General features: G+C 39.1%; 1 protein-coding gene across 7 annotated transcripts in view; it reads right to left on the bottom strand.

The window, feature by feature from the left end:
• EPB41L4A (erythrocyte membrane protein band 4.1 like 4A) overlaps positions 1–24,985 on the bottom strand; it is a 263,468-nt gene that overhangs the window by 79,766 nt on the left and 158,717 nt on the right. For all 7 annotated transcript variants that reach the window (XM_082455778.1, XM_082455775.1, XM_082455773.1 and 4 more), the window contains exons 6-9: positions 23,780–23,900; positions 21,157–21,244; positions 18,798–18,886; positions 18,179–18,242 (exon numbers count right to left, since the gene is read on the bottom strand). In XM_082455778.1, coding sequence (XP_082311904.1) covers positions 18,179–18,242; positions 18,798–18,886; positions 21,157–21,244; positions 23,780–23,900 — 362 coding nt within the window. The remainder of the gene's footprint in view (positions 1–18,178; positions 18,243–18,797; positions 18,887–21,156; positions 21,245–23,779; positions 23,901–24,985) is intronic.

Below are 24,985 nucleotides of genomic sequence, written 5' to 3' on the forward strand. Positions count from 1 at the left end.
ATACAGGGCTTGAACACCAGCTGCCTGGTTTTTGTCCCATTGTTAGCAGAATGATCCAAATACTAAAAGGCAAGTTAACATAAATTTAAAAAAGAGCCAGGTATTCGGAATAAATTCTGTGTGTTTTTGCCACATACAATAACTGCTGGCATGAATGTAACTGATGCGGCATTCAAATGTCTTTCTTTTTGAAACTCTGCTACCTACTAAACCTCTTCTCAAGGAACATGGACAATTAGCACCTTTCCATTCATTCACACAAAGACAAGTAGCTGCTTAACTTCAGAAGTTCATTCCAACCTATCGCTAAAATACTTTATCCAAGCATCCAATGCTTGCTTTTGGCAAAATTCCTCAAACACCTTCATAGTTTTGGTCATTTTATGCCAGAAGCAAAGCTATGGTCTGAATCTATTTCTTTTTCTTTTATAAAGAGATCAAGCTTAAGTCACCTCTAACTCAGATATCACACGGGGCTTCATCACACTGTGGATCTCTAGGTAAACTGGGCTCAAAGTCCCAATTCCATCATTTGTGAGAATTCAGGACCTAGATTATATGGACGAATTCCCAACCTAACTCCCTCTGTTCTTCTCACTCTTTTCCCGTCTTTGCTGGCTATGTTTCTCTTTGCAACCTTGAAGAAATCAATCTACTTTAGCCTGGCTTCTCTGAAGCGTCTTGAGTTTACTGACAGGGCCATGGAGGGGCTCACACTGCAAGATGCACAGCAGCTAACTCTCCCTGGGCTCCAGCTTCACTGCCTCTCCCACGCCCAATGGGCTTGCCACACACAGTCCCTACTCTAGTTGGTCCCTCTGCTTCCGTCTTGGGAAGCAGCCACAACTGGACAATCTGCCTTCCCCAGCTTCCCTAGAATTACGAGGACGAACATTTTCTCAATCCTGTCCTTATATACTCATCCCACCTCCACGGTCAATAGAAGTAACCTAAGGTACACTGCAAAGGTCAAATACTTAAGAGTAAAGAGATTAGTACTTCTAACAATAGTAAGATGCAATCATTACATAAATGTTGGAAAGGCCTACAACAGAGAGTTTTCTTATCAATGATCCATAAAGGCAGAGGAGAGGCTAAAAAGAAGTGCAAAGATTACAAGCCTACAGTTTTATGGGATCTTTTTTCAAATATTCAGTCTCTATAAGATTTATATGTACTTGGCAATTGTTAGCTTACTTTAGACACTAGATGAAATAAAAATCAGGGGGCTAATAGCAAATGACTGAAAGAACTTAATTACTGATAAAGCAAAGGAAGGCAAATGGTGGAACAGAAAAAAAATTTATTCTTGAACTAAATAGAAATACCAAAGAAATATCACAAAATTTTAAGTATTAGAGAAATTCTGTCTTTATAAATGGTAAGCCTGAATGATTGCAGTTGTAAAAATTTAACTACGTTTGTGTATGTGAGACAGTGGGCACGATGTTTGTTTTAATCACTTTCCCCATATTGTCCACTGCTTTCTCATCCCGAGTACAAAGCCAGATAAAGAATTCAGAGTAACCCCTGCAACCAAAAAATTATCAATCTTGTTATTATTTGGAAAGGGAAGTTAGAAGGGAATTTTAAAACACTTGAGTAAAATATTATCTCGTTCTTTCAAGTTTTTTCTTTACAGAGTGCTCCCTAAAAAGTGTTTCTTACAACATTAATGTCTTATGATATTGCCATAAAAAGAGTTCTATGGTCAAAAAAGTTTTGGAAACACTGGGTTAAACACTCAGACCTTTTACTGAGCTAATACGTACTGTGACTCTCCAAGAGCTGGTAAGGTAGCTGGTGTTTCCCTGATCTATATGAGCAAAAACTTTATTTCAACTACTCTGGTTTAGGAAATATAAACATCCCCACACACACACCAGTTATTTTTTAAATTCTTTTTGAAATGCACATAATATGGTTTGAATTAAAAATCACTGTGCATTTCAACAGAGCACTGGAAGAATAACATTAATTTCCATTCCTACCTATATGTTGTATTCTACAATAAAAGAACAAAAACAGCAAAAATATTCCAGAACTCTTTCGTCAGCTATGTGGGTTATATTTCAAACTATACACTAAAGATGAAAAACCTTTTTACCTCTTTTACAGATGAATAAATTAATTGCTTGATGAATAATTGTTTATAAATCTTTCTAGTTCACAGAAACATAAATTATAGGATTGGAAAGGATGTGTTAAATTGTGCTGCATCCCCCGTTTCTCCCTTTCCTCCCAAGAATTCAAAAGGAGAAAATAGGAGCCAAAACGTTAGAGAATATTTATATCATGTTTCAGTAAACTCTGAAAACTATTTCATTGAGCTTATTCTGCTTCCTACTTGAAAAAATGGACAGATGCAAACCCAGGATTCCAGATGTCTTACTTTTGTTATTGTTGTTTTTACTCTATCTTTTCCTCATCTTTTCTTTAAAGAAACTGGAGGATTTCCTAAAATGTCAGCATTTCTCTCTTATATTTGCAGATTTCATTTTTTAATGGTAACTAATCTTTATTGCCAGTCTTACAAATGTTTAAAAAATTTTAATAACAAATGTTACTTAAGCTTGTTAAAATGAAGGCATATCTGGTAAGATCTATTGACACTCTTAATGTAGAAAAATTTTATACCAGAATTTAGACATTCCTTCCAAACAAATGGCTCACTTAATTATGGAGAAACATATTAGCAAATGAAGCAAAGGAAACTCCATGGCCCTGCAAGACCTGAGCTCCCCTTGTTGCCTTGGCAAGAGCTATTCACCAGCCAAGACTGGTCAAGAACAAGGTGCTGCCTGAGCCCTTTCTTGTGCAAAACTTCAAGAGCTCTAAGTGCATGAGGGCAAGACACTTCTGACTCAGAGACGTGTACCAGGTGCCTGTTACAAGTCCAACTTTGGACTGGGTTCATTCAACCTCACAACAACCTTGTAAGACAGATTTTATCATCCTCACTTCTTAGATAAGGAAATGTAGGCTAAATGTCGTTCAGGAAACTGTCCAAAGTTAGAGAAGTGGGAGATCTGGACTTACACCATGCTATCTGACCACTAGTCTAGTAATCCATCACTGAATCTGAAAGACTCCAAACCACACTGTCATATGGAATCAGGATCCAAATGTTACTAACAGAGTCACACTTGGGAACACTTAGGGGAAAATATAACACCTATAGTTCCAGGTACACGCAAACACTGTAGGTGAAATGTACAATGGCACAGAAACTGTGGGTGAAGGTTGGGATGGGGGAATAAGGCAATATCTAACATATCTACACATACACTCACCCTTCCAGCATTCCTACTCCTGGGAATTTATCCCGAAGACAGCCCTCCAACAATATAAAAATACATATGCCCCAAGTTATTGACTGAAGGAAAATTTTTAATTGCAAACTATCAAGAACTACCTGAACGTCCCAGCATAAGAGATTGGTTGAATAAACTACTTTACAGACACTCAATGGAGTACTATGCAGATGTACAAGAGAACAAGAAAGCTCCCAATGAACTGATATAGAGATATTTCTAGGACATACCACTAAATGAAAGAAAAAGTGCAAAGACCACATAGAGTATGCTATATTTTATGTAAGAAAGAAAAAAAATTTAACATGCTTATCTTTATAAATAGAAATACAAGGAGGAGGATAAACCATAAAACACTGAAGGTGGTTACCTACAAAGAAGGGTAAGGGAACGGAACTGAAGGAATACGGGAGTTAGCAATACTTCCGAGTGTGCCTTCTTGCAGAGTTTTTGCCTTTTGGAAGCATGCTAATCTTCTACATCTTCAAAAATTAAAATCAAAGAAAAGAGGATATGAAGGGGGGGGGCTATAACCGAAAGCAAACTGAAACAGGTAAACCTAACTAGATCACAAATGAACCCCAAAGCCGCAGGAATAGGGAAGGAGGGAAGGAAGGGCCAACCCAAGTAAATTTTGAACATGGTATCAGACTCTATACTGTCTTGGCAAGGTGATATACATGAGTGAAAGAATCACACAAAAAAATTGTCAATTTCAGTGGTTTAACCAAAGCAATTCTGAAAATATTTGAGATGCAGTTTAGGACTGAGCACACAGGTAAATGTGTTACTGTTATTGGGAGCCATGGTTCTCCCAGGCCAAAGGAAGCCTGTACAAAAATGAAATGAGAGGGGGACTTCCCTGGTGGCGCAGTGGTTAAGAATCTGCCTGCCAATGCAGGGGACACGGGTTTGAGCCCTGGTCTGGGAAGATCCCACATACTGCGGAGCAGCTAAGCCCGTGCACCACAACTACTGAGCCTGCGCTCTAGAGCCCGCGAGCCACAACTACTGCAGCCATGTGCTACAACTACTGAAGCCCATGCTCCTAGAGCCCGTGCTCCGCAACAAGAGAAGCCACCTCAATGAGAAGCCCGTGCACCACAACGAAGAGTAGCCCCCGCTCGCCACAACTAGAGAAAGCCTGAGCACATCAACAAAGACCCAGCACAGCCAAAAGTAAATAAATAATAAATAAATAAAAGCAATCATTAAAAAAAAGTGGAAATGTTCAATTAAATACAATAATAATTTTTTTAAAAAATGAAATGAGGGAAGGAAGAGCAAGCCCCGTGGGGATGGATGGAAACTGGAGGTATGGCATGAACTTACGATTTCTAAAATGTGCAGAAGCATGTTCATATGCACACATGTGTGTGAACATATGTATTTATATTTGTACACATGTGTATATTCATGCTTGTATTCCCTAGCTTTGTCCATTAGAAAGGCCGAGAAGCAAAGTCACCCCCGTAGCAATGACCACACCTAACACCCAGATCTTGACCCTTCCCTACTAGAAGAAACCAGGGCTCTTTGGAGAAATGGCTGATAACAGACTGGATGCAGGGTAGGTACAAGATGCACCTGAAATACCAAGCTATACCAAAAAAGGAAGAAAGTGACCAAAACAATGGTAAGGGCAGGTCAAAAGGGCACAGGAGTCCCAAAGGGCTCCCACTGGCCGAATCTAGGACAAACAACTTCAATACCAGAATAGTTAGGTACAGTAGTGTATTACAAACCAGTGAAAAAATAGGAGTCAGTCCATGCCGATAACAAATAAAAAGGGGAGAAGGTGAGGCTCTCACCTACAGCGGAGTGCCAAGGGCTGACTGATACATGTGGAGGCAGCAGGAGAGCTAGAATATCAGCATTTTGCAAGCATCATAGTAAAAAATCGAATCAGGCAAGAGTCCTCAATGGATGCTAGACCTAAGGTAAATACTGAAGAGCAGGGCATTTGCACTGAATTATATTATCTCTCCACAGATCGCTTATTACTTGCAAAGGAGAAAAATAAAAACCTAGTAATTATCGAGTGGAAAATTGGGACAACCACGACTGGGTGATCACACTTAACATAACCAATGGGAGGCTGGCAGCGGTTACCATGCGCCTCCAGATGTGACACCCTGGGAGAGACACAACTTCACCTGTGCTGCTTTCCAGCGGAGAACGCAGAACCTCATTCAATCACAGGGAAACAGACAAATATGAACTGAGCAGCTTTCCACAGTTCATCCTTGAGCAAAAGGGGCTTAGGAGCGCCAATCCCCACATGGTCAAGAATCTGGTATAACTTTACAGTCAGCCCTCTGGATCCAAGGTTCTGCCTCAGCATGTTCAACTAACTGCAGATCAAGAAGTACCTGTACTTCCTATACAGTGAAAAAAATCCACCTACAGGTGGACCCATGCAGCTCAAACTCCTTGTTCTAGGGTCAACTGTATTTTCAAAAAGTTGGGTAGAATTGTAGCCTTCAAAAATCTCAATGTCATAAAAAACAAAAATGCTACTGAAATGTTCCAGATTAAAGGAAGATAAGTTGATTCTACATTGGAGCAGGAAAATACTATAAAGAAAGTTATTAGGTCAGCCAACAAAATTGCGATATAGAAAGTAGATGATAGAAGTATTCTACTGAGAGGGCAGACAGCAGAAGCAAGAAGAACTACAATTCCACAGCTTATGGAAGAAAAACCTCATTCACAGAAAGACAGACAAGATGAAAAGGCAGAGGGCTATGTATCAGATGAAGGAACAACATAAAACTCCAAAAAAACAACTAACTGAAGTGGAGATAGGGAACCTTCTAGAAAAAGAATTCAGAATAATGATAGTGAAGATGATCCAGGACCTCGGAAAAAGAATGGAGGCAAAGATCAAGAAGATGCAAGAAATGTTTAACAAAGACCTAGAAGAATTAAAGAACAAACAAACAGAGATGAACAATACAATAAATGAAATGAACACTACACTACAAGAAATCAAAAGCAGAATAACTGAGGCAGAAGAAGGGATAAGTGACCTGGAAGACAGCATGGTGGAATTCACTGCTGCAGAACAGAATAAAGAAAAAAAGAATGAAAAGAAATGAAGACAGCCTAAGAGGCCTCTGGGATAACATTAAATGCAACAACATTCGCATTATAGGGGTCCCAGAAGGAGAAGAGAGAGAGAAAGGACCAGAGAAAATATCTGAAGACATTATAGTAGAAAACTTCCCTAACATGGGAAAGGAAATAGCCAACCAAGTCCAGGAAGCACAGAGAGTCCCATACACGATAAACCCAAGGAGAAACACACCGAGACACATAGTAATCAAAGTGACAAAAATTAAAGACATAGAAAAAGTATTGAAAGCAGCAAGGGAAAAATGACAAGTAACACACAATGGAACTCCCATAAGGTTAACAGCTGATTTCTCAGCAGAAACTCTACAAGCCAAAGGGAGTGGCATGATATACATAAAGGGATGAAAGGGAAGAACCTACAACCAAGATTACTCTACCCGGCAAGGATCTCATTCAGATTCAATGGAGAAATCAAAAGTTTTACAGACAAGCAAAAGCTAAGAGAATTCAGCTACACCAAACCAGCGCTACAACAAATGCTAAACCAACTTCTCTAACTGGGAAATACAAGAGGAGAAAAGGACCTACAAAAACAAACCCAAAACAATTAAGAAAATGGTCATAGGAACACACATATCGATAATTACCTTAAACGTAAATGGATTAAATGCTCCAGCCAAAAGACACAAACTTGCTGAATGGATACAAATACAAGACCCATATATATGCTGTCTACAAGAGACCCACTTCAGACCCAGGGACACACACAGACTGAAAGTGAGGGGATGGAAAAACATATCCCATGCCAATGAAAATCAAAAGAAAGCTGGAGTAGCAATACTCATATCAGATAAAATAGACTTTAAAATAAAGAATAATACAAGAGACAAGGAAGGACACTACATAATGATCAAGGGACCAATCCAAGAAGAAGATATAACAGTTATAAATATATATGCACCCAACATAGGAGCACCACAATACATAAGGCAACTGCTAACAGCTATAAAAGAGGAAATCAACAGTAACACAATAATAGTGGGGGAATTTAATACCTCACTTACACCAATGGACAGATCATCCAAAATTAAAATAAATAAGGAAACAGAAGCTTTAAATGACACAATAGACCAGATAGATTTAACTGATATTTACAGGACATTCCATCCAAAAACAGCAGATTACACTTTCTTCTCAAGTGTGCATGGAACATTCTCCAGGATACATCACATCTTGGTTCACAAATCAAGCCTCAGTAAATTTAAGAAAACTGAAATCTTATCAAGCATCTTTTCAGACCACAACGCTAGGAGATTAGAAATGAATTAGAGGGAAAAAACGTAAAAAACACAAACACATGGAGGCTAAAGAACCGTTACTAAATAACCAAGAGATCACTGAAGAAATCAAAGAGGAAATCAATAAATACCTAGAGACAAATGAAAATGAAAACATGATGATCCAAAACCTATGCGATGCAGCAAAAGCAGTTCTAAGAGGGAAGTTTATAGCTATACAAGCCTACCTAAAGAAACAAGAAAAATCTCAAATAAACAATCTAACCTTACACCTAAAGGAACTAGAGAAAGAAGAACAAACAAAACCCAAAGTTAGCAGAAGGAAAGAAATCATAAAGATCAGAGCAAAAATAAATGAAATAGAAACAAAGAAAACAATAGCAAAGATCAATAAAACTAAAAGCTGGTTCTTTGAGAAGATGAACAAAATTGATAAACCATTAGCCAGATTCATCAAGAAAAAGAAGGAAAGGATTCAAATCAATAAAATTAGAAATGAAAAATGAGAAGTTACAACAGACACCGCAGAAATACGTAGCATCCTAAGAGACTACCACAAGCAACTCTATGCCAATAAAATGGACCGCCTGGAAGAAACGGACAAATTTTTAGAAAGGTATAACCTTCCAAGACTGAACCAGGAAGAAATAGAAAATATGAACAGACCAATCACAAGTAATGAAATTGAAACTATGATTAAAAATCGTCCAACATACAAAAGTCCAGGACCACATGGCTTCACAGGTGAATTCTATCAAACGTTTAGAGAAGAGCTAACACCCATCCTTCTCAAACTCTTCCAAATAACTGCAGAGGAAGGAACACTCCCAAACTCATTCTATGAGGCCACCATCACCCTGATACCAAAACCAGACAAAGATACTACAAAAAATGAAAATTACAGACCAATATCACTGATGAATATAGATGCAAAAATCCTCAACAAAATACTAGCAAATACTGTGTCCAACAACACATTAAAAGGATCATACACCATGATCAAGTGGGATTTATCCCAGGGATGCAAGTATTCTTCAAGATACACAAATCAATGTGATACACCATCTTAACAAATTGAAGAATAAAAACCATATGATCACCTCAATAGATGCAGAAAAAGCTTTCGACAAAATTCAACACCTATTTATGATAAAACTCTCCAGAAAGTGGGCATAGAGGGAAACCACCTCAACATAACAAAGGCCATATATGAGAAACGCACAGCAAACATCACTTTCAATGGTGAAAAACAGAAAGCATTTCCTCTAATATCAGGAACGAGACAAGGATATCCACTCTCGCCACTATTATTCAACATAGTTTTGGAAGTCCTAGCCACGGCAATCAGAGAAGAAAAAGAAATAAAAGGAATACAAATTGGAAAAGAAGAAGTAAAACTGTCAGTGTTTGCAGATGACATGAAACTATACATAGAGTATCCTAAAGATGCCACCAGAAAACTACTAGAGCTAATCAATGAATTTGGTAAAGTTGTAGGATACAAAATTAATGCACAGAAATCTCTTGCACTCCTATACACTAATGATGAAAAATCTGAAAGAGAAATGAAGGAAACACTCCCATTTACCACTGCAACAAAAAGAATAAAATACCTAGGAATAAACCTACCTAGGGAGACAAAAGATCTGTATGCAGAAAACTATAAGACACTGATGAAAGAAAGTAAAGATGATACCAACAGATGGAGAGATATACCATGTTCTTGGATTGGAAGAATCAATATTGTGAAAATGACTATACTACCCAAAGCAATCTACAGATTCAATGCAATCCTTATCAAACTACCAATGCCATTTTTTACGGAACTGGAACAAAAAATCTTAAAATTTTAATGGAGACAGAAAAGACCCCGATAGCCAAAGCAGTCTTGAGGGAAAAAAACAGAACTGGAGGAATCCGACTCCCTGACTTCAGACTATACTACAAAGCTAGAGTCATCAAGACAATATGGTACTAGCACAAAAACAGAAACATAGATCAATGGAACAGGATAGAAAGCCCAGAGATAAACCCACGCACCTATGATCAACTAATCTATGATGAAGGAGGCTAGGATATACAACGGAGAAAAGACAGTCTCTTCAATAAGTGGTGCTGGGAAAACTGGACAGCTACATGTAAAAGAATGAAATTAGAACACTCCCTAACACCATACACAAAAATAAACTCAAAATGGATTAGAGACCTAAATGTAAGACTGGACACTATAAAACTCTTAGAGGAAAACATAGGCAGAACACTCTATGACATAAATCACAGCAAGATCTTTTTTGATCCACCTCTTAGAGTAATGGAAATAAAAACAAAAATAAACAAATGGGACCTAATGAAACTTAAAAGCTTTTGCACAGCAAAGGAAACCATAAACAAGACAAAAAGACAACCCTCCCAATGGGAGAAAATATTTGCAAACGAATCAATGGACAAAGGATTAATCTCCAAAATATATAAACAGCTCATCAGCTCAATATTAAAAAAGCAAACAACCCAATCCAAAAATGGGCAGAAGACCTAAATAGACATTTCTCCAAAGAAGATATACAGATGGCCAAGAAGCACATGAAAAGCTGCTCAACATCACTAATTATTAGAGAAATGCAAATCAAAACTACAATGAGGTATCACCTCACACCAGTTGGAACGGGCACCATCAGAAAATCTACAAACAACAAATGCTGGAGAGGGTGTGGAGAAAAGGGAACCCTCTTGCACTGTTAGTGGGAATGTAAATTGATACAGCCCCTATGGAGAACAGTATGGAGGCTCCTTAAAGAACTAAAAATAGAATTACCATATGACCCAGCAATCCCACTACTGGGCATATACCCAGAGAAAACCATAATTCAAAATGACACATGCACCCCAATGTTCATTGCAGCACTATTTACAATAGCCAGGTCATGGAAGCAATGTAAATGCCCATCAACAGACGAATGGATAAAGAAGCTGTGGTACATATATACAACGGAATATTACTCAGCCATAAAAAGGAACGAAATTGGGTCATTTGTAGAGACGTGGGTGGATCTAGAGACTGTCATACAGAGTGAAGTAAGTCAGAAAGAGAAAAACAAATATCGTATATTAGCACATATACGTGAAACCTAGACAAATGGTACAGATGAACCGGTCTGCAGGGCAGAAATAGAGACACAGATGTAGAGAACAAACGTATGGACACTAAGGGGGGAAAGTGGTGGGGGAGGGGTGGTGGTGTGATGAATTGGGAGATTGGGATTGACATGTATACACTAATATGTATTAAATGGATAACTAATGAGAACCTGCTGTATAAAAAAATAATAAAATAAAATTCAAAAATTAAAAAAAAAGGAGTATTCTACCAACATAAATTAAGTTGATAACTGTACTGTGGTCTATGGTCACATTAGAGAACATCTCTATTCTTAGGAAACACACACTGAAGTATTTAGAGACACATGACATGTGAAACTTACTGTTAAATTGTTCAGAAGGAAGTGTGTGTGTGTGTAGAGAGGTAAGTAAAAAAGGAAATGGAGTAAAATGTTAACAAGTGAATGTGAGTAAAATGAGGGAAACTTGTTGTTTGTAATACTTTAATCTTTGCAACTTTTGGTAAATTTGGAATTATTTTCAAATAAAAAAAAATTTTTTTTAATCTGTAGTTCTATAAAAAACATAAAAGGAACCCCTAGCTTACGTAAGCAAAACCTCTTGGGCTTGTTGACAAACAGTGACAACTCCTGGCCACCATTACTTCCTCTTCTCGATGCAGGCTGAGAGTTCGGCCAAGTGGATCTAATTACTCGTGGCCAGAGCTGCCAGAAACCTTTTGGTTCTACATCCTGTCACGCTGGGTAGGTTTGGCTGAGGTTAGTTCCATGATGCATCTCACGTAAATGTAATCACAGCATTATTTTTTTCCACTTATTCAACAAATGTGCTTAGTACATGCCAACTTCCGGGCCTACTCTGGGGACTGCATTTTTTCCCTGTTAATGAAACCAAGAAATTCAGGTATGATCCTGAATTTCTCCCTATTTTGCACAAAAAAATTCAATCTGCTACCAATCAGAAGCAATTTTACCTCCTAAGTGCCCCTCAAATCCGTCCACTTGCCTCCTTCCTTGTGGTGACTACCCCCTCGTCATCTCCCCTTGATCAATCTGCAGTCTCCTAACTTGTCTGTCTCTGTTCTCACCTCCAGGTTCACCCTGCAGCCAGAGTACTCTTTCTGAAAGGTAAATGTGATCACAGTGGGTGAGGCCCTAGGCTTGATGCATCACCCAGTCCCCCCAGCAGTCCTCCCGTCCATCAGTCAGCATCAAGACCCAGCACACGCACACAGATCAGGGAAGTCCTCTCCCAAGAAAGGGAGGACTGCACTAGTGCACTGGGACCATCTCACTTCCCTCAGGCCTTCTACCCTCATCACTAGGGTGGACAGCAGACCTGGAAAACCAACCCTCACTCGCTTTCAAATTTCATAGCCTCTTCGCCTTCATCTGCCTTGAACCCACTGGACCCCGTCTCACTATGTCCCCTATATCTGTTTATGTCAGTCACCCCCAAATAATGCTCAGCATATCCCCTTGTCTGTCCCCCTCCTCCACTGCTACCCACATCCTGAAACACTTCCTTGGTGCCCTCTGGAATTCATAGCCTACCAACAGCAAAATCCCCCAGCTCCAATCTGTTCTCTTAAACAGAGAGGGTGCTGCCTTCATCCTCTTGAGCCAGTCAACCCAGGCTCTCCCCTGAGGACAGTGTGCACCGCGGTGCTGCTGTGGTGTTGTGCCTTCTGCCCCGACTCTTCTCATATCACTGGGCCTGCAAGCGGGGGAGGATCCTCCCTGCTCCCCATTGCCACTTTCAGACCATTCTCTCTCCCTCCCCATAGAACTCCCAGGTTTGAATCTCATCAGATAATATATATCACCTGTGACCTCTATGGTGGCTGTCGCCCTTAAGTCATCTCCCTCACAGGCTGATGCTACTACAGTCTCCGTCACTCTCTCCAATACTACTCTTGAATTAACTACTGGAAATTTTAATATATTAAAAAAAGATCCCTCCCACTCCCAGACATCTCAGTTCCCTGAACTTCTCTTCTCCAACAAGGTTGTCTTGCCCCCCCTCTCCACCCTTCACCACCATGCTCCTAACTCCAGAGCAGGGTTTCTCAGCTTCAGCACTACTGACACCTGTTGGGGGAGGAGGGCCTTCCTGTACCAACACCCAGCACTCTGGGAAAAGTTTAGCGGCACAGCCAAACTCTACCCTCTAGAAGCCAGCACCATCCCTGCCCAACCCAGCGCTGTGACAACCAACAGTATCTCTAGATGTTGCCAAACATCCCCAGGGCTGGGGAGCAGGGGATGAGAGGCCATTGCCCCCAGGAGAACCACTGCCCTAGGACTTTCCCTTTACAATAACTGAAGCTCCTCCCTAATCTCAATGCCTAGCACCCAACTTTTTGATCACCACCTCCCTCTCCAGCTAACTCCCTCCAATACTCTACCCCCAACAATCTTTCAACTAAACCAGGACCTCCACCCACAGACTCAACCACTCTTTCACTATCCTCAGTCACCTCCTTATCCAGTTTCAACTCCACGGCAAATCACTATAATCACTCCCCTGCCCCCACTGGGTTCCCTTGCCCTTCTCTTTCTTTGTATTTCTTTCTTAACAAAACCAACTCCCCACTTGCTCCATGCCTGCCCCAGTGCCACTGAATGTGGCTGGAGAAAAGCACACCATGAGTGGGCTCACTTTAAATTATGACACTTCACACCACGAAACTATCATAGGACATCATCAAACCACATGTCCCATGTCCATTTTCTCTCCCAAATTACTATTTAATAGCTTCCTCTTCTTTCAGACCCCAACACATCCTCCCCAACCTCAGTCTCAACTGCAGACCGTGCTACCTAGTTCCCTCAAAATAAAAAGCAGAATGGTCATAAGAGAACAACCACCTTCCCCCATCTACATTCCCACACTCCTTCTTCCTGCCTGCAAACCAGAGATGAACTGCCCTGGCTGCTCTCGAAAACCATGTATATGCCTCCATTTGTACAACAGCTGGCATCTCCTATCCTCTACTCAGCAAATATCATTCCAGCATTTCTCTCTCCTACATCAAGTTTTCACCATGTATTGGATCATTCTCATCAGGGTATAAATGTGCTATTATTTCTTCCAACTTACAAAACAAAACAACACAACACACACCTCCTCTTGCCCCACTTCCCCCGCCAGGTATCTCCCTATTTGTTCCTCTTTGTGTCAAAACTCCTCAGAAGAGCTGTCCACACTCACCATCTCCAATTCCACTCCTCCTATTACCTCTTTTGTTTTTCTTAACATGCATGAATTTAGGTGTCCATTCTCCTATGAATGAACGTCTCTGTTATTTTATTTATTTCTTTTTTACTTTCACGTAAGTGTTGCAAGGACTATCCATGTTCCTTGTGATTCTCTAGGGTACAAAGAGCTAAGAGTGGAGTTGCTAAAACTCACTCTTCAATCCTCTGAAACTGGTCTTATCAATGACCTTCTACAATCCTAAGGTTGATTCTCAGTCCTTATCTAATTTGACATGTCAGCATCATTTGAACCTTACTTAATACATGAATTTCACTTGGCAAAGGTAAGGACAATTTAGGATTCCTTCTACCTCCCTGATTGTTCCTTCTCAGCCTCCTTTTCTGGTTCTTCCTCTTCTCTTCTCATCTACACTCATTCTCCTAGTGACCTCATACAGCGTCATAGCTTTGAATCCAGGGATATGTCAACGATTCTCAAATTTGAATATTCTGCAAAGACTTTGGTCCTGAACTCCAGACTCACAGAGCCCACTTATTAAATGTCCCCACTCAGAAGTCTAACAGACACCTCAGACTCATCATGTTAAAAATGGGGCTCCTGGGATTTCCCTGGTGGTGCAGTGGTTAAGAATCCACCTGCCAATGCAGGGGACACATCCAGGGTTCAAGCCCTGGTCTGGGAAGATCCCACATGCCGCGGAGCAACTAAGCCCGTGTGCCACAACTACTGAGCTCACGTGCCACAACTACTGAAGCCCGCATGCCTAGAGCCTGTGCTCCACAACAAGAGAAGCCACCGCAATGAGAAGCCCGCGCACCGCAACGAAGAGTAGCCCCCGCTCACCGCCACTAGAGAAAGCCTGCATGCAGCAACGAAGACCCAACACAGCCAAAAATATAAATAAATAAATAAATTTATAAACGAAAGAAAAAAAGAAAATATTGGTGGGGATATTGAAAAGAAAAAAGATGAGATTGTTATTTATGGATGCAAAGCAATATACAAACAGATGTTAGACATTATTACTATCTACAAGATATGTCAATGTGTTTTGTTGGACATGGTAAATATTAAAAAGTGGAATTGGACAGTGTTAGTGGCATAGTGTGACACCAGGAAAATCTTTTATCTGTAGGACACTGTTGTTCTTTTGGGAACTGAATTTCTGAATTTGGCCCTAACAGCTCCTAACGTACAGAGTTAAGTCTCTCTGACTGGACCAGCCGACTGGAAAACCAGTAGAATAAGGATTTCAATCCTTTTTCAAGCTGACTGTGATTATTGTTCCAGGTAATGGGTTTCAGGGGACTTTTTTATTTAATCTATGATTACAGTTAGGCCTTCATAATAATCAACTTCATTCTACCATTATGTAAATCACCACCTCACAAAGATACCCTGGTGGAGAAAGAAGAAAGTGTCTGCAAAGCCGGAATTCTCAGAAAATGGAGTGCTTTGGTTAAATTAATGTGCTATTTAATAAAATAAATTTTAAAATTCCTTTGATTCAAGCCTGAGTTATATGTGACCTGTTTTGGCACCTTACTAGAGACCACTGCCACTAAGCTTAACAACCCAGGAGCACGCAGTGCCTCAGGCTGCACACAAACATCCGTGCCTTCTCAGAGATGCTACAGCAAAGGGACTGAGCTGTGTGTGTAGGAAACCAGGCCACCCTGTGGAAACTGCCATTTTTAAAAAAAAATCACATGCTGACATCAATTTTGTTGTTGTTTTCGCTTAATAATGAAGAAATGTAAGAAGCTGAAAGTTCGAGTTAGCTGCAACTTTACCAAATATTTATCCCAAGGTAGTAGAAGACATTTTAAGGCACTGTAATAATAATGTACAAGGAGTTCACCAAAGGGCCTCATTCACAAAAATAACTTAGGTCTAAATGGAAAAATGACTTTGAATAATAGTAATGCTTCCATGAAAAGTCTTTTTCTTTTTTATATTTTTATTGAGGTATAACTGACATATAATCTTATATTAGTTTCAGGTATACAACATAATGATTTGATATTTGTATACAACGCAAAATGGTCACCACAGTAAGTCAACCTCTGTCACCTTACATAGTTACAGAAAAGTTTTCTTTCTTGTGATGAGAACTTTTTAAGATCTACTCTCTTAGCAACTTTCAAATATATACAATTTATTTTATCACTGAAAGTTTGTACCTTTTGACCCCCTTTATCCATTTTTACCACCCCCCCCAACAAATAATGAATTCTTTGAGAGGAGAATCTAATGTAATACGTACAAGTTTTACCGTGGCAATGATGACATTATTATTTTTATTTTCTTTTGGAGTATAGGAGTTGGAATTTGGCTACTGATTGATTTAATTTTAAGTTAAAAATAATTTTAGACTTAAAAATAATTTAAGTCTAAAATAATTTTAGACTTAAATATTTTTAGGCTTAAACTAATTTTAGTCTAAAAATAATGTTAGACTTATTCAGAATTCCTGAATACCTTTTTGTTTTGTTGATAGTTTCCCTTGCTGTGCCAAAACTTTTTAGATTGATGTAACCCCTTTGTTTATTTTGTTTTCATGAAAAGCCTTATCATTTTATTATCACTTCCTCTTTTTTTTTTTTGGCTGTGCAGCTTGTGGGATCTTAATCTTAGTTCCCTGATCAGGGATTGAACCCAGGCCCTCAGCAGTGAGAGAGCGGAGTCCTAACCACTAGACTGCCAGGGAATTCCCATTATCACATTCTTATTAAAAACTTGAAATGTTATTTCCAAGTATTAAACAGACCTTACTCCTTGCATTACCAAGTCAAGTGAAACCAGCAGCAGGATAGGAAGAAAACTGTGCAACACTACTATCTAATGAGCTATTCTATAATACTTTTGGATAATTTTAATTCAATCTTTTATCAGCACATCTTTTAAGGTTGACGAAAACTGGACTTTCTTCAGACTAGACTGTTGAGAACTACTATAAGCTTTTTAGACTATTCGTTCCTTTAAAAACCAGGAAGTTCCCCTCCTTACAAGTTAAAACTCAAGTCAAAAATCCAATTTTAGTTTCATCCATAATTGGCAGCAAATCACACAGTTCTGGGAGGGATCACTGTATTTTTTCTAGAAGAAGAACCAAGAGTAGTAACAGGTTTTCTGATCTGGCAGCCCACCAACCCAGTACATCAATTCACTGATCAGGCCACAGGTATTTACCGAGCACCTGCTACACGTGGGACACTAAGCCAGATACCAGGTTCCAACTGTGGTTGCAGCCACTTGGCTTCCTGTATCCCAGCTTGTGGCTGCGTCAGCAGATTTTGTTTACTTCTTTTTACAAGTATCTTATTAGAAAGTCAATTCAACACTATTCACTTAAGTTTTTTTTCAGCATAAAGTTAACATCAAAGAGACAGAAGGATGAATTCTCCTACGTCATAGTTTCACCCGCGTATCCCATAAACATGAATTATAGGAATAGCACTTCAAGGGAGCATTATTTTCACAGGGAGATTCAAAGGAAGCTTTCACATCCTGTCTTCTTTTGCCCAGTTTCCTAAAAGCTACCTGTCAATGCACGAGAGCACACTGAGGCTCTGACAAACACTGTACCCACTACCCAAACAGTCCTGGAGGTCACTGCCAACCTGCAGAGTGACCGTCAGCATTTCTGCACCCTTGGCTTCCACTCTCCCTTGAAAGCATCCAGAATTTCCCATCTGGTTTATCTACCACGCTCAACTAGGGGAAGAACAGAAGTGTGACTCCCTACAGGTTGTTGTTCAATTGACTTCGGGACAAAATTAGGACACGTTTTATCCTGCATGCAGGCTGCACCCTTCTGATTACATGAATCTTACCTTCATAGACCATACTGAAGATCGAATTACACTAATAATGATAATCACATCCTATTCTCTCCTGTACCCTAGAAAGGTTATTTTTTTTCCTTTGCTAAAACTGAAGTGACATTTCTCCATTACCAACTCATTCATTTCTACTCATTTCCCCTTCCCTTCCTTGACAAGTTGTTCACATGAGTCAATTAACCTCCTTCCATGTGGCTGCAGCTGAAGAAAACAGGGTGGTTTTACTTCACCGTGTCTTCTAAGTTATCAATGAGTAGACAAGACTTCCCGTCTCAGGGAAGCTAAGCACTAAACACAAACTTACATCTTTTCCCAGTACTCTGAGCTCAAACTGTGTCTCCTTGAAGTGAACCTTTGTAATCCGAGGCCTGAAAAGCAAAACAGATAGTGGGAAGTATTCAGTAGAAAAAGACTGGTTTAGAGACTGCTACTGTAATTGTAGTGAGTTCCCTGTACATCCTTTATTCTGGACACCTGCTTGAACAAAACTCCATTCTCACTCTCCTGGGCTTCTCCAGTAAATGCAGACAAGCTTGGAGTCCCCAGGCCCTGGTGGTGCTGCCTTCCCAGACATAGTGAGTGCTATGGGCTCCCCTATCTCTCTCAGATCCCTCCCCATTTAGAGTTAGAACTCAGAGGAGTCCTGGGCCCACAGCCTACCCTGGAATGGGTAGGAAATCCTACTACACACAGCTTCCATGGACAAGAGAGTCCAGAATCAAAATACCTGTAATTTACAGAGAAAAGATACACTGATATGCATTGGAAGAAAACTTATACCCAATTTCACTCATTTACTTGTCAACTACTGGAAATGTACCTGTTTGCCTTTCCCCAACGCTTTCAATGACATACAAGTCCCATAAGCCCAATACATACAGTGTACAACTTTAATACCAACTCTGCCCTCAAGTTAAACTTACCAGAAATACTTCCCCACTTGTTTTTTATTCTTGTAGACAACAACACCAACCGGAGTTAATCCTAAGAAATACTCAGATTTGTTTTCTCCCTACAAAAACAAACATACGTTTATAACCATAAATTTGTTCATGTAAAAACTCTTTCTCAGATTGTAACTAGCCATACACACATAATCTGTTGCATAAATACTAGATCTGGTTTTTGAAAGACATCAGCTTAGAAAGCTAGCTGAGCTATCGTGGTAGCTAATGTGTTGCTCATTTTTTTCAAAGTTTTTAAGATAATTTTTCTTAGTGCTTTCTAACTGGTCACCTCAGTTCATTAAGAGAACCTGGACTACCTACCAATCCAGCCACTGACTGATTCACCCCACGTTGCTTCTACAGTGGTGCTCAACCCTGGTTGCACATTAACTGGAATCCCTCAGGCAGCTTAAAATGCTGATGCCTGGGTACCATCAAAACCGGTTAAATGAGAATCTGTAATGAAGGGGCCCAGGTATCAGAAACACATAAATACTCCAGGTGATTCTCCTGTGCAGCCAAGAACTGACAACCACTGGCTGCTCTCAAGGGCCCCTTCCAAGGATTCGTCTTGATCTTACTCTCTGATCGGGACAATCATGAGTCCTGGTTCACCACCACCCTCCCCAGAAACCTCAGGCAGCCACCTGCAGACATGCACGTGGATTTTCTGAGGTCTCCAGCATGCTGCTTCCTATTTCCATTTGTGACTTTAAGACTGCTCAAAAATTTTAAAATACGATCTCTTCTGGTAGGTAAAGACTGGAAACCCTTCATTTCCGGGCAATAACAAATCCCAATTAAGAAAATGGGATTCTGAAATGAAAAGGTCACAAACAGAGTGGATACCAAGAACACACAGAGAATTGTGTTTGTATCCATCTTTTTTCTACCCTAAGGTCAAATAACAGCCTGCAAAGTCAAGTTCCCAAGGAACATAAGATAACTAATATATTTTCAAAAAATATCAGCTGTTGCCCACTTTCAGTTCTAAAAATTCGATTTTAAAGGAATGTATGGAAGATTCTAACGAATTCGGTTCATTTGCCATAAATTTCCACCTCCCACAAAAAAAATATTTTTGAATTACAATAAACATTATACAAATACAGAGGCATTTTGCAGAAGACTCTCTCTTTATACATTTCCTATAAAATATATTTTTTAAAAAACTGAAAACCGAACAAGATTAATGTGGCTAGAAGAAAAAAAAAATAATTACTCCACAAAGTTTTAGAAGTATTTTTAAAGGACAGTAGTATGGAGCATTTAATGGTTTAATGAGATTAGACTGTAATTTATCAAGGAACTACTACTTCTCCCAAATATGTAACTTTTATTGCCATATTAACAGTATAACCAGGGATGCTTCTAATTCTTTACAAATAATATGAGATGATTTGTTTTAGGAAACTCTGATGAGCAAAAGACATATTACAAAATGAATACGTCAATGAGCTGTTTGCATTACAGTAAGTCTTATCAGGGTTTCTTAAAAACTGAGTTCCAAAACAACCCAACTGAGCTCCATAATCCAAATGACAAACATTCAATCTACGTATAATCTTTAGCAATTCACTTCATGTAAAGAATAAGACACCTGGTCCATTTTCTCAAATAATCAGATTTGTCTATTGGTAACTGAACTCTCATAAAATCAAAGACAATGACATTACAATCTCACTGGTGTAGAATAACCAATTGGTAACCTTAGAGAAGTGGCTCAAAGTTGAAGACCTGGATCCTGAACACTCAGTACAGATTCAGTGTAAGTGCCCACTGATCATATTCCGCAAGTTTTCATCAGCCACTGAAGAAAAACTGCAAAAATTCTCCTATTTATGCAGTGGCAATAACTACAGTAGGCAGTAACCCTAATATTGACAGAACCTGCATATCCAACGTAGAACCACCAACAGTTACACATATACTGTTGCCTAAAGTCTACTTTAGCAGGCAGGTGATTTTATGACTGTTTTTCAGCCATAAAATCTATTTTTTGGAAAATCCTCCTGTTTTCTGTCCAATATAATCAATTACAGACCAATTTAAAACTGTTTTGATGTTTAGCTAAGCCCTCTGGAGCTGTTATCCAGGTTGTGTTTTCAAGCCCCGTTAATTGTTTCCTACACACGGAAATATAATCACAGACTTTTATGCAAAACTCATTAGGCTTTAATCCACGCAAGAGATTCTTTGTGTTCAAAAACACAGATGAAGAAGTATCATCTGCTCGTTAAACAACAGGACTGCTGCTTTCCTTTGGGAGTTCCAGTGACTTTTTAAGAAAATGTCATCAGCTTAAAATACTTTGTGTTAATTAAATGTTACTCACATAGACAGGATGGAGGTCAACGCCGTACATCTCCAGGGATTTAGCAGTCCTCAAGTAATTCAGCTCTGCTTCAGAAGGGGCCTGACCCCTACGCCCAGCATAAAAACAAAGAGCCTTACTTTACTGATAGCTACTGCGCTCACAGGGAAGAGAAGCCACTTTCACTATATTCACTGGAAAAATAAATAATCCTTTGTGCTAATGCAAACATAAGCCTTTGTATTTCAAGAAGACTCTTGCCTTCGTGGTGACAAAATTAATACTCCGAGGTGATACTTGTAAGTTAATTTCATTTACCAAATCTAGTTTTGCTCATTATAGCTGATCCCAGTAGCCCCACATATATTAAAAAAGTCTCAGTTTCAGAAACCCCCGAAGAGATTACTGGGCATATAAGCACTCAGATTAAAAAGCATACACGTTACAGACAGTTATACGTCTCTGTGAACCGGCAAGCTCTCCACCGGGAGGCAAACGAAGGAGAGCAGTGTTGGAGGGAAGAAGAGAATGGGCCCTCACCACCCAACCGGGGCTCGTCAGCATCTCCTGAGCACACGTGTCGTTCTTTAGAAACTGTAAAAGTACTTGTCACTTTCTTAATACAAAGTATAAAAATCTTCCCAAAATCTTCATTGGTGACAATATACAGAAAACAGCATTCATCCCTAAAGAGGGTAAGCATCTGCCAGGAATCCCCATGGATGACTGGAACTCTGTGTGTGTGTGTGTGTGTGTGTTTGTGTGTGTTTGTGTGTGTGTGTGTGTGTGTGTGTGTGTGTGTATGAGAGAGAGAGAGAGAGATTTTTAATGGTTAACGAAAGGAGTCACAAATTTTTAAAAATTAATAAATCCTGCTTCGATGCAATCCCATGTTTCAGCCATGGTACCCTGGAAAGTCCAGCAATATAATACTTTTGAAATCTATAAAGAAGAATGTTTACCACAAATTAGACACAAGAAAGCTACCAAACCTTGATCAAGCTTTAGTCTCTTAGAAATAGCAGTCACGCTGTCAACACCATGCCATAAAACAGATAAGGCCCTTTATCAAAGCTCCCTGATAATTTCAAACATAAGTGTACTTGGAAACTCCGAGCAGAATCAGTATTCTCAGAATGTGCCAAACACGGTGCCCCTCATAATGTTATAACAGGTACTCTCTTAGCACCCACTTCAGTGAAACCTTAAAACGAAGGACTCTAGAACCAGGCTGGAGAGCATTCTGGGGCATGTTAATACAAGGTGGAGAGCCTGGTTTCTCTGATTGCAATTCAGCAACTGACTTCTGGTGCTACTCACAGAAACAGATCCTTTAGGCAAACATTTTTTGTTGACCAGATTAATTCTACATTTTTTTCACCTGAACTATAATACATCTGAAAGAAACCAAGCAAATTCAAAGGGGAATGTTACATAAGAGGCAATAAAGCAAAACTCAGTATAGAGGATTTAACCAAAATAACTATAATTAAATTATAACTTCAATGCTGCAGGCCATTAATTGAAAATCCTACTAGTGGAGTGTGTTTATTTCTCAGAAGCGCATGTGGTGTTAACATAATACCCCTTGAGGCTCCACACTGGCATCATGATCTCCAGATTCATCGCTAGAGACTGAATAGGGCTTTGCTTGTAACTGTGAAGAACTTACATACTTAAGACAGAGCAAATCCAGAATACATTAAGGCTTTTGTGGTAATAACATATATTTATAGTTTAAAAAAAATAAATTTCACAAGGTACTGGTGACTGAAAAAAATAGAAGATTGCAAAATACAGTATGCACAGAATGATTTCATTGTAAAATCATACATACATAAATCTATATAAAATAAATTTTCTCTATGGGAAATCATGCAAAGAGAGAGGTCTGAAAGGCCATTAACTAAAAATATGTTGACTTTAGGTACTGGGATTTACTCTCTCTTTTACACTTTTTTTTTTTCTTTATACTTTTTAAACTGTTTGGGTTTCCTATGTGCATTTTAGTGTTATAAGCAGTAAAAAAAAAAAAAAAAAACTTTAAAAAGAAAAAATGTTCAAGGCACAGATGAAGGATTTGTTAAGAAACTTTTCTTAAGCCTGTCAATAGCATAAAATGATGGTTGATGGGCGATGCGATGTAAAGTGGGATTCTTTTTCTTCCAGCTTTATTGAGATATAATTGACATATAACAGTATATAAGTTAAAGATGTACAACATGTTGATTTGATACATTTATATACTGCAAAATGATCACCACTATAGCATAGCTAACACCTCCATCTCGTTACACAATGACCATTTCTTTTTTGTTGTGATAACATTTGAGATCTACTCTCTTAGCAACTTTCAAGTGTATGGATAGACCTTGAGGGCATAATGCTAAGTGAAGTAAGACAGATAAAGACAAATTCTTGTATAACACCACCTGTATGTGGAATCTAAAAAAGCCAACCTCACAAAAACAGAGACTAGAACGGTGGTTACCAGGACCTGGTGGGGGTAGGGATGGGGCAGGGTGGTGCGGTGCGGGAAATGGAGAGATGTTGGTCAAAGAATACAAACTTCTAGTTTCAAGATGAAGTTCTAGGGCCCTAATGTACAACATGTTGATTATTGTTAATAAAATGTGATTCTTACATTAGAGTTTTATGAATCCTTTCTATAGCTTCTTCAAGTTCTTCCTTCTGATCAGGAACAAACCGGTACTCTGACACGTACCCCGCAGTATGCTTATACGGATCATAATCTCCAAGTTCCGCTAAAAAAGAAAGAAACTGTAATTTTTTTCCGTTTTAGGAAAATATTCCTAAAAATACAGGAATAAAACTATTCTTCTCATGCTTAAACATTTTCTTCAAATGCTTTATTAATAAATTTATATAAGATAATAACTAATTTTAGTTTAAAACAACTCTGATGAGAATATATGGACAGTATAAACAAAATCTTACCTTAAAAAGATAAAATGTTTGCTTTCGGCAAGACTATATTATCATTTTCATTTAAGTTATTCTTACCAGTTTATATGAAGTAAAATGTTGTAAACAGAATTTAAAGTACATATAATGGAAATGCTTGAGGTGAAAAACAACCATATCCTCTCTCAGGCAATGACACAAAGAGATAAATCATGTGGTTCAAAACGTATTTGCCCCACATAATGGTCATGGAAATATAATACAATGCTGCACATAACCCCATTACAGTTTACACAAAGAAACTAAATGAAACCAGAGAGCTCGCTATGTTATGCTTATAAAAATTCTCCCTACATTAATCCACCTTCCAAACCCAACCAGTTCCCCAGTGCATTTACGCAACATTTTTCTGGTCTGCAAGAATCACACAGGCAAGGAACATGCTGTCTTATCCCCCCCATACCCTGCTTGATTCTTAGAAGGGGCTCAGTAAATATAAGTGGAAACAGCCTCAGCTTCAGTCTCCAAAACGACAGTGCAACCTGGAGCTGCCCCCATGGCCGCCATATTGATGGCAAGAGCTGATGGACAATGGTTGCGGACTGTGGGCCACGCTCTAAACTGGCCATGGCACCTGCCCACATGGGGTCATCACAACAGCCGCTTGGAAGCAGTGGGATCTCTGAGGCAGAGCGGCTCAGAGGGATCAATCAACTCCGGTGGAATGTAGACTAGAACAAATTTTCAGACCTTCCACTGAATCAAGAATCAGTGCTATTCCTGTGACTAAAACTCCATGCAACTTACTACAAGGGATATGTAACCGGCTTCACTTTTACCCCTTCTGAAGGCACACTGATTAAAACTTGAATTCTGACTAAATTCAATTTCTTTTTAGCAAAATGTCATTTGATAACAAGAACTA

This window comes from Balaenoptera physalus (assembly GCF_965194825.1).
Source record: "Balaenoptera physalus genome assembly, chromosome: 3".
Taxonomy (NCBI): domain Eukaryota; kingdom Metazoa; phylum Chordata; class Mammalia; order Artiodactyla; family Balaenopteridae; genus Balaenoptera; species Balaenoptera physalus.